The sequence below is a fragment of the Clinocottus analis genome, unplaced genomic scaffold (assembly GCF_023055335.1).
Source record: "Clinocottus analis isolate CAN_PGR_092001 unplaced genomic scaffold, fCliAna1.0.p SCAF_6, whole genome shotgun sequence".
In the NCBI taxonomy this organism is placed as follows: Eukaryota; Metazoa; Chordata; class Actinopteri; order Perciformes; family Cottidae; genus Clinocottus; species Clinocottus analis.
In genome coordinates this window covers 1,322,501-1,332,792 of record NW_027176218.1, presented here as the reverse complement: position 1 = coordinate 1,332,792, position 10,292 = coordinate 1,322,501, and the positions used below count along the sequence as shown (strand labels likewise).

The 10,292-nt window shown below is 41.1% G+C and overlaps 3 protein-coding genes across 4 annotated transcripts in view; 1 reads left to right on the top strand and 2 right to left on the bottom strand.

Annotated features, from left to right (window-relative positions):
* The first annotated feature begins 415 nt into the window (after nt 1-415).
* LOC137803690 (E3 ubiquitin-protein ligase TRIM21-like) lies at nt 416-1,726 on the top strand. Its single transcript, XM_068602401.1, has 2 exons — nt 416-651; nt 682-1,726. Exons 1-2 carry the CDS (start codon nt 416-418, stop codon nt 1,724-1,726), a joined length of 1,281 nt encoding a protein of 426 aa, XP_068458502.1.
* Nucleotides 1,727-2,520: 794 nt separating this feature from the next.
* On the bottom strand, nt 2,521-7,678 carry LOC137803949 (high choriolytic enzyme 1-like). Its single transcript, XM_068602838.1, has 8 exons — nt 7,611-7,678; nt 7,400-7,474; nt 6,210-6,255; nt 5,595-5,747; nt 4,805-4,922; nt 4,280-4,458; nt 3,979-4,060; nt 2,521-2,647 (listed from the first exon to the last, which is right to left on the bottom strand). Exons 2-8 carry the CDS (start codon nt 7,463-7,465, stop codon nt 2,521-2,523), a joined length of 771 nt encoding a protein of 256 aa, XP_068458939.1. The 5' UTR covers nt 7,466-7,474; nt 7,611-7,678.
* A 2,561-nt stretch (nt 7,679-10,239) lies between these two features.
* The window catches only part of LOC137804201 (plasma membrane calcium-transporting ATPase 1-like), a 17,006-nt gene continuing 16,953 nt past the window's right edge, over nt 10,240-10,292 (bottom strand). The window contains exon 20 of one of the 2 annotated variants that reach the window (XM_068603291.1): nt 10,240-10,292. This exon is cut by the window's right edge and continues 735 nt beyond it. The gene's annotated coding sequence lies outside the window, so the exon portion shown is untranslated. The other variant, XM_068603292.1, reaches the window with a different exon arrangement.

Below are 10,292 nucleotides of genomic sequence, written 5' to 3'. Positions count from 1 at the left end.
AAACTGACCCGGTCACGTTCCTGTAAAACAGTTTTCATTTCCGCTATCGACCATGTAAAATTAAAAACTATTTCTGCGTTATACCTGTTGAGGAAATACCACAAACATGGGAACATCAAGCGTCCGTGTCTGGGTTCATCATATTATCCGTAGTCGTACACAGCTCTGACTCCTCCAGGACGAGAGTCTTGATGAAGCCACTTCCAGGGGAGGCTCTCAGTGTTATTCTGCGAGCGGGGCCTCATGTGTTTCCATTACGGTACTGATTGCAGGACAATCATCCAGGATACAACATAATATCGGTGTAATTGAAGAAGAAAAAATACCCCTAAGAAGGGAAAAGAAACTTATGTTGTCATGATTTTATGAAACAAATATTCAAAAGTTTTTTCTTGTTTGTCCTCAGAGTGTCGATATGTCTGCTGCCAGCTGTCTGCTGACTGAAGATCAGTTTCTGTGCTCCATCTGTCTGGATGTGTTCACTGATCCAGTCACCATACCATGTGGACACAACTTCTGTAAAGCCTGCATCACTCAACACTGGAAGGTTAATTTCCCGTCTCAGTGTCCCAACTGTAACAAGCGTTTCTCCACCAGACCTGAGCTGCAGGTCAATACTTTCATCTCTGAGATGGCTGCTCAGTTCAGACAGTCAGCTCAACAGAAAGCCAGCAGCAGCAGCTCAAAGACTGATGATGAAATCCAGCAGATGATCCAGAAGAGACGAGTGAAGATTCAGGAGATCAAACGCTCGGTGGAGCTCAGTGAGGATGATGCAGACAGAGAGATAGCAGGTGGTGTTCAGGTCTTCACCGCTCTGAAGGAGTCTGTTGAGAGAAGCCAGGCCGAGCTCATCCACACCATCAAAGAGAAGCAGAGAAAGACAGAGAAACAGGCTGAAGGCTTCATCAAAGAGCTGGAACAGGAAATCAGTGAGCTGAAGAAGAGAAGCACTGAGGTGGAGCAGCTCTCACTCTCTGAAGACCACCTCCACCTCCTCCAGAGATCCAGGACCCTGAAGGCTGCTCCACCCACCAAGAACTGGACAGGAGTCAGAGTCAGTCCACCTTCATATGAGGGAACTGTGAGGAGAGCTTTGAATCAGCTGGAGGAGACGCTCAGTAACCAGATGAAGAAGCTGCTTGAGGTCGAGCTGAAGAGGGTCCAGCAGTCTGCAGTGGATGTGACTCTTGATCCTGATACAGCTCATCCCAAACTCATCCTGTCTGATGATGGAAAACAAGTTAAACATGGTGATGTCAAGAAGAATCTTCCAAACTACCAAGAGAGATTTGATACTTGTGTTAATGTCTTAGCAAAGCAGAGTTTCTCCTCAGGAAGATTTTACTACGAGGTTCAGGTTAAAGCGAAGACTGAGTGGGATTTAGGAGTGGTGAGAGAGTCCATCAACAGGAAGGGAAGAATCACAGCGACTCCTGAGAAAGGTCTCTGGACGGTAAGGTTGAGGAATGAGAATCAGTACTCAGCTTGTACTGACCCTCCAGTCCGTCTCTCTCTGAAGTCTGGGCCTCAGAAGGTGGGGGTGTTTGTGGACTATGAGGAGGGTCTGGTCTCCTTTCATGACGTTGATGCTGCAGCTCTTATCTACTCCTTTACTGGCTGCTGCTTCACTGAGAAACTCTTCCCATACTTTTGTCCATGTCTTAATGTTGGTGGTAAAAACTCTGCTCCTCTGATCATCTCTCCTGTCAATCACACCGAGTAGAACAACCACTTGATTGTTTTTCATTAACAATGGACGATTTGTAAAAAGAAAAGATATATATATATTCAAATTGAAAGAGTAATCAAGGTCTGTGTGATGATTTCTTGATTCATATTAGTAAAATAATTAATCGACAAACTCTGGTGATCATGAAACATTCAGCTGCCGTGTCCAGAGAAGAGAGGTTATGTGTTGTGTTATTATAATTTCATACAGTCGTCTCTCTGGAGAAAGTTTTTCAGCCTGAACAAAGTGCACAAGTCCTCAACATATTAAAAACAAAGAAAGTTTGAACTGGATTTGTCTTTTATATTTTACATTTAGTCAAGTTCTTTATTTAAGTACAATTCTTATAATGTATATTAAAAAGCACTTTTTCTGTTTTTGCTCAATAAGTCAGTTTTGTTTTAATGCTAAACCTTTTTTCTTAAGTCATTATTTGAATACTTTTCCTTTCTAGTATCTCTACAGAAGTACTACTACTCTTCGTAAAAAAGTAAAGTAAAATATCCGAGTACTTTTTCCACCACTTCAAGGAGAAACTACTATCAATTTCTGTCTTCTTTTTCACCATCACACAGACTTCAGAACATTTGGCACAAACTGGAAACAAGACTTCAAAGTTTAAAGGTTTATTGTCGACACGATGCCTTTAGATCGCCGTCTGAGCTCTGAATCGGTGCCGTGTGGTCACGGTTGTTCTCTCCACCTGTTGGGGAATAAAGAAACGGGTTGACCTCTCTTACGATGGCAGAAGCATACGCACAAACTCAGCGCTCGTGTTTTCTCACCGGTCAACATTTGTACAGCTGGTTCAGTCTGCCGATGTCGTTCTTGCTCATCTGGTTGGCCGTGCCGAACTCCACGTTGGCGTTGGGGATGGGAACCATCGTGGGCTTATTGTTCCCAGAGAAGGCATACCTAGATTATTAAGAGCTGAATTATTTTTGGTTTGTATGAAAGAATAATAAAAAATCCTTTCACGAGTAGCGGCACTTTGACTATGAGTGAAAATAAGGAAACATGTAACATGACATGTGTTGGGAGTTGCATGAGTTTTTGAGCATCCCAAGCCACAAAACAAGGAGTAATACATGTTTCTCTACGTGAAATGCAGACCACATCATGTAAATCTGATGCCGTTTGGATGATTTTCTTTCGCCAGTAGGTGGCGCAATGACATTCCAAATATTTCTTCATGTAAATGTGCTCAGGCCTTGACTGACATCATGCATGAGAGGTTATGGCGGGTTGCATGATGTACCTTGGAGTTACAAAAGCTTTCTATAATATAGTGAACCGCACAAAATGGGTGTGTCTTCAGGTCAACGCCACGCTGAGGCCGTTCAACTGAAAGCGCGCAAATAGCACAACTTTGCATCATAAGGTTCTTGAGATCGTCCTTGAAAAGAATTGAAGTCCATCACATAAATATTGTAGGAGGAGTTTGTAAAAGTACAAAGGCTGAAAACGGCGAAAAATTACAAAAAAGCCCGAAAACGCCTAAATTGGCAGAATTACTGTAGCGCCCCCAAGAGGTTAAATCGCACACAACCTTTTGCGCATGTTACAGGATGCAATGTGCACAAATGCTGCACATCTTAAGTGTTTAGGCCAACTAGTCTTGAAGATATCAGTATTGAAAAATAAGACACGCCCCTAAGAGGTTCATTGGTCAGTATCCGCTAAACACAATGAGATATCAAAAAGCTTTTAATTAACTTTTGATGATACAGCTCCAATCATGATTCACATCAAAATTAGTATGAATCGGACCAAGCGTGTAGGACAAGTGCACAAGAATGTGTTTTTCACTGAATTCAAAATGGCGGAAAATCGAAGTAGGCGGAGTTTTACAGTCTGAGAGGCTTTTTTGTAGAGCAGGTGGAGATGGACATGTGTGAATATTTTCAAGTCAATCGGACATTCTGGGTTAGGGGCGTCGCCGGTCCAAATTCTAGGGGGCGCTAGAGAGCCATTTTTTAAAAGACAAATATGACGCTTAAATCAGATGGCTATTTTCACCAAGCTTGATAAGTGTGCCAAATTTGATGAGTTTTCGAGTAGAAGAGATGGTTGCCTGCTTACAAAAAAAATTATGTGGAGGATTATTTAGCATTTTGTTATGTTTCCATAGATATATTTTGAGATATTTGATATTTGGGGTCTTGTTTTTGTTCTTTTTTTTTTTTCTTAAAAAACAAAAACAAGACAAGTCGAACTCCATATTTGTTGTACGGTCCCTTAGCAACCTGTGGTACTGCATGACGGAGTTGTAGTCGTAGGGCGTGTTCAGGTTCAACGTGTTGATCTTGTCGAAGGCGTACGCCCAACCTGAGAGGACGAAAACCAGAACAAGGCTCAGAAAGGACAGAAAAACTCTTGGTACGGCTTCAATTCATTCCCACGGAGGTGTTGCTATTAGTGGATTTAATACTATTCCTTCTCTTATTGGATATCAAATAATGTTTAAATCAGCAGTTCACACACAAGGGAAAAAGTTGCCGTATTAGCGTAGCGTAGCGCCACAGTAATCTTAACGATGGGACAGACCGGACTCGATGTTCTCCCACAGGATCCGGATGTGCCGGTCCCGGTCGGAGCGGCACTGCTCGTGGTTGAAGCCGAGGGCGTGCAGCAGCTCGTGCTGCACGGTGTTGTGGTAGAGGCAGCCCTGCCGGTCCAGAGACACCGTCTGGGAATAACCACGGCGGCCGACGTAGGAGTAACAGCTGCAGCCGACAAACGGAGGAAAGAACAAGCAGCACGGCTCAGTTACTCATTAGATTTAAGGGGCTGTGAAGGTGATTCTGGCTTCATTTGTTGGACTTTATTCATCTCAATGTGACAAAATCCCACAGAACTGTATTTTAATTTCTGAAGACACAAAAGTCCCAAATATGTCTAAATGTGGAGGAAACATTTTCTCGTAAAGCCTTGTTGTGATATGAGACAGCGGTGCGTTTAACAGACTTATAGACGACTTTTAAATCAAACATTTCAGCCGATGTTATCTGACCTTCATGCATGTGATGCACGTACATACTACGTAGCTCACACAAGCACACAGCGTGTTACCCGTTGTTGGACTGGAGGCTCAGGTAGTCCCTCTGGTTGGTGCGTTTGACGAAGCGAACGCAGGAGACGTCGTGGAAGGACAGAAGCCCGCGCTCGATGATGGAGCGCTCACGAGAAGCTGACGAGACGAGTGGAAAAATAGTCTTAAAAACAATTTTAAAAAATCAAGAGAGAGAATGCAGCTTTAACACATGAAGCATAGACTTCTATACAACCAGAGGAGTCGCCCCCTGGTGGTCAGGAGAGAGAATGCAGGTTTCACACATGAAGCATAGACTTCTATACAACCAGAGGAGTCGCCCCCTGGTGGTCAGGAGAGAGAATGCAGCTTTAACACATGAAGCACAGACTTCTATACAACCAGAGGAGTCGCCCCCTGGTGGTCAGGAGAGAGAATGCAGCTTTAACAAATGAAGCATAGACTTCTATACAACCAGAGGAGTCGCCCCCTGGTGGTCAGGAGAGAGAATGCAGCTTTAACACGTAAAGCATAGACTTCTATACAACCAGAAGAGTCGCCCCCTGGTGGTCAGGAGAGAGAATGCAGCTTTAACACATGAAGCATAGACTTCTATACAACCAGAGGGGTCGCCCCCTGGTGGTCAGGAGAGAGAATGCAGCTTTAACACATGAAGCATAGACTTCTATACAACCAGAGGAGTCGCCCCCTGGTGGTCAGGAGAGAGAATGCAGGTTTCACACATGAAGCATAGACTTCTATACAACCAGAGGTGTCGCCCCCTGGTGGTCAGGAGAGAGAATGCAGGTTAAGTTTCAGGAAAGTACTTACAGAAGTGTGAGGCGATGACATAAGGAACGTACACCTTTCCATCGCTGGACTTCCCCCACATGCAGCCGCTGGAGGTGCAGGGATCAGCGTTTCTCTCACTTTCGTTGTCATAAGCGATGTCGTCCATGACGAGCGGCTCCTCTGCTGTATGCACTGTAGGACGACGTGGAAGCATCAGTCAGGGCTTTTCCTGCTGCATTGTTGTGTGTGTTGCATGTTACCTGCTTCATATCCTGTTGTCTCGTTTATTCTACATCATATTCATCATATTCTATAAGATCGTCATGTGTTTGTAGCGTCTCTGTCCTGTGAGAAGCTTTTATCTCTAGAAAGAACAGTTTTCAGCTTTGTAAAGATGTATTTTCCAGCTGATCCAAAAGGCTTTAAGGAGTTCATTAAGGTGAAGAAGTGGGAGGAGCTTCTCAACACTTCAAGATACGAGGTTTTACCTGCACATGAAGGAAATGAAAAACTGGAGTCTAAATATATCCAGACAACTCCACACTGCTCTGCTTATTATTGATGCTGTGTTATTGTAGACGTCCAATGCATTCTGGGAAATTATTGACTTTTCACTTCGACTCTATACATAAACAAATGTGCGAGTTGTCTCACCGACATCCTTGTTGGCCCTCCACAGGAGCTCGGAGACGGGCAGATCCTGCATCGGGGACGAGACGCCGCTGGTTAGTAAGAACAAGTGAAGCGTGACGAGTCTGAGCGTCATTTTAGACGTCGTTTAGTTCATGGAGGACAAAGAGAACGTTCCCTCTGAGCAGCAGCTGAAAGCGCTGCTTCAAAGTATTTCAGAAAAGTTTTAATAGAAAAACTGCTTCCAATGCAACGATGCGATGGGCAAGTATGCAATGAGCTAGTATGCAATGAACTAGTATGCAATGAACTAGTGCAATGACCTAGTATGCAATGAGCTAGTATGCAATGAACTAGTATGCAATGAGCCAGTATGCAATGAGCTAGTATGCAATGAGCTAGTATGCAATGAACTAGTATGCAATGAGCCAGTATGCAATGAGCCAGTATGCAATGAGCTAGTATGCAATGAGCTAGTATGCAATGAACTAGTATGCAATGAGCCAGTATGCAATGAGCCAGTATGCAATGAGCTAGTATGCAATGAGCCAGTATGCAATGAGCTAGTATGCAATGAGCTAGTATGCAATGAGCCAGTATGCAATGAGCTAGTATGCAATGAGCTAGTATGCAATGAGCTAGTATGCAATGAGCCAGTATGCAATGAGCCAGTATGCAATGAGCTAGTATGCAATGAGCCAGTATGCAATGAGCTAGTATGCAATGCGCTAGTGCAATCAGCCAGTATGCAATGGGCTAGTATGCAATGAGCTAGTATGCAATGAGCTAGTATGCAATGAGTCCGTACAATGTAAAAAAAAATCCTAATTTTAGGGAAAATAACTCTACATTTTTACAGTATTTAAAAAAAAAAAGTTATACGAAACTCTGTAAAATTACAAACATTATCTGTAAATTAACAACACGTAATTATCGTAATAATTCAGGAAAAAAATCAGTAAAAATAACAGCATTTCACTGTATATCTTTCAGGTGATTTATAACAGTTAACACCAGCACAAAGTTTCCTCTCCAGGCTTCGTCTGTCGGGGCGTCGACCCCCTGAGGGAGAATTGTTCTGCGTTGGAACTATTTCTCTCTTCTGGTAGAATTAAACATTTATGGAGGAATCAAAGGTGTATGGTCGCTGGACAATGTGAAAGTATTATCTCTACAATGAGTCAAGCGAACGGGCAAAATGAAGGCGAGCTCACCTTCTCTTCAGCGCGGGAGCACGAGGAGAGCAGGAGGAGGCCGAGGAGGCACTTGAGGGAAGTCATGTTGTCGGCCTGCAGGTGTTTCAGGGATGAAACCTGGATCCTGCTGCGGCCGCTGGTTATATATATATATATATATATATATATATATATAAATATAATGTATTTGTACTCTGTATCAGCTGAGAACACATGCAGCTTTACTTACTGATAAGTGTCACATTGCCTTGAAAACATGTGGCCCATTCCCAGCCCAACGGAGACACTTCAAATATGCTTGAACTCCACGTCCTCGTGGGACCGCGGCCCCGAGGACGCACTTCCTGTTGGAGGGTCGAACCGACGGAGGAAACGCTGGGAAGGCTGTCTTTCCCGTTAAATTCCCTTAAACGCGAGGAAAAAGACAACATATTGCAGATTCATTTTTGTGTAACTGTTTCGTATTTGCTTCATTTTTCTGCCAGGGAAACTAAAATGATTGTAAAACTTATTCTCGGCTTACAAAGCAAACGTCCATATTCACCTTCACTGGTTACAACCTGACAAAGCTTCTAAACAATGAGTGTTGACAAAGGAATAACAAAATGGAATCAAATAGAAATAGAGTAGCTTTCATAAGAGACACTACCGCTTGTGTCCACATGGGGCGCCAGAATCAACATTAAAGTTCCTTGTAGTAACTTTAAACATAAAATCGTGACTCAGTGAACAACAGTCACAGCGTTAACAGCAGTTAAGATAATTTATACATTTATATTTTTACTCTATTGCTTTTTTAAATGATTCTCCTGTGGTAATCTTTGATAACTTCATTAATCGTCTGTTTTAATAGATGCTCAACAGACGGCCCATAGACTCACCGTTCAGCTCATCTTCAGGTTGATTTCTAGATTTTTAGCCGGATAAACGACAATAAATGAGTAATGAAAGAGTGAATGAATGAATGAAGAGAGAATGTTGCCAGTGGAGGCATTAATATTTATTCAGACATCAATGAGAGCAGCAAGCTGGAGACAAGAAAAAAGCAGGAAAACTTTCTGCAAACTTTGAATATTTATCATTTAAAACATAAAACTCTTAACTTAACAGGATGATTATGAATATTATGTATAGTTTGAGGACAGGAGGAGGTCAGGATCTAGGTATTCAGCAGGAGTCTGGATGTTCTTCTAGACTCCACCTGAGGGAAATAAACACCGGTTGTGTTAAAGGATCGCATAAAGACACGTTTTAAGACATTATCATTTTTTACATAAATCATTTTTAAATAAATAATTATACGGCTCTAATTATATTATTCAATAATAAAAATACTTTATAAATTATTATTTAAAAATAAAAAAATAGTTTATAAATTGTAAATAATAATTTATAATAATACGTGTCTGATGTTTTTTTTCAAATTAAAATAAAGTTTAATGAACTTTTTTTTAATGTGTTCGGCTGCAATGACTGACTCAGTCCAGCAGGTGGAGCTGTTACACCTGGAAAGGATGTCCGGGTCGGACCTGCAACACTTTTAAATAAACAAAGCGACGAAACTGAATCGCGCTCACAAGCCCGTTAGCTAACTAGCTAGCTAAACCCCGAAGGTCAACTGTTAAACATACTTTTAAATGTGAAGTTTGAACTTCCGGAACTCGAGTTAATAATTACAGTGAAGCGCTACAAACCTTTAAACTCCTCTGGAAACTCTCGAGTCTTCTTTTCTGCCTCACGGTCCTTTGGTGACACGAAAACACACAAAAAATCCCACAAACCATTCAAATCTGTTCTTCGCGGGACACGTGACTCCGGCTCGCTCGGCCATTGGTTGTGAGGATCTGTGACGAAGGCGGGGACGGCATTGTGGGGATTGTAGTGTTTAGTGGTAAACCCGGTTTTCCGGTGGTTTTATTCCCTTTACAACAATTGTCATTGATTTTGAGCCATAAATGATGATTATACACAGTTACTCTGTAAAGTTTGGGGATTATTTTTTGTTCTATTGAAGAAAAGACTGATAGAAAGACAAGAAAAGAGGCAACGTTTATCATATAAGTTTTTTTTATCTTACTATTATTTTAGATATTTCTCATAGTTCAAAATGAATGTATATGTTTATTCTTAAGTATACACATGTGTTGTGTCTTGAGTTTTCCTCCTTTCTGTCCTGTTGTTGTTCTTTTAATGAAATTGAAAGAAACAACCACCAAGGAAACTGAACTGGTTTAAATGTCGAGTAGAAATCAGACTTCAGAGCTAAAAAAGAGAACTTTTATTTCCACAGAAACTCATCTAGAAGCTGTCAAATCACACCGTGTCTTACAACTTTGCCCTGAAATGTTGATGTTGACGTTTCCTAGTGCGTCTCAAGTTAAAGATCAATAAAGACTTGGATGAATGATTCTGTAGTGAGGAGACGAAGTTGAAACGCTCAGTTTCAAGAAATAAAATATCTACAGGCGGATCTGATCATTGAGAGAAGATTAAAGATGACTTTTTTTATTGCAAAACTCTGACTTTGTTGAGAGTTCAGTTGCTATTTTCTCCCCTTTTCTTAATATATAATATTCTAAGTATTACTCTTATAACATTAGGGTGTTTATTAACTATTTTTTTAAATTTTGTGTGTAAAATTATGATCTTTAAAGTTAGTTAATTCTGAAAATATCACCTTGTTATTCTTATATTCTGACTTCAATATAAAAAGAATGACATCTTAATTTCCCAAAATATTAAAAAAAAACATCCACAGGTTGCCAAAATAAAACAAATGTATAAAAGAAAATACTGAAACTTCTTTTCTTTACTCTCATAGTAAACCAAATTTTAATATTATGACTTTTTTAAACATTATTTCCATAATATCACAAATATTTCTCATGATATTACAAACTGGAAAACATTT

Bases quoted from the DNA above. Each gene is read 5' to 3' on its own strand.
- LOC137803690 (XM_068602401.1), top strand. From the start codon at position 416: ATGTCTGCTGCCAGCTGTCTGCTGACTGAAGATCAGTTTCTGTGCTCC. The intron at 652-681 runs GTCAGCTCAACA...CAGCAGCAGCAG, and splicing joins ATGGCTGCTCAGTTCAGACA to CTCAAAGACTGATGATGAAA.
- LOC137803949 (XM_068602838.1), bottom strand. From the start codon at position 7,465: ATGACTTCCCTCAAGTGCCTCCTCGGCCTCCTCCTGCTCTCCTCGTGC. The intron at 6,256-7,399 runs GTGAGCTCGCCT...TCCCCGATGCAG, and splicing joins GCTCCCGCGCTGAAGAGAAG to GATCTGCCCGTCTCCGAGCT. The intron at 2,648-3,978 runs GTTGCTAAGGGA...TTAATAATCTAG, and splicing joins TCCGTCATGCAGTACCACAG to GTATGCCTTCTCTGGGAACA.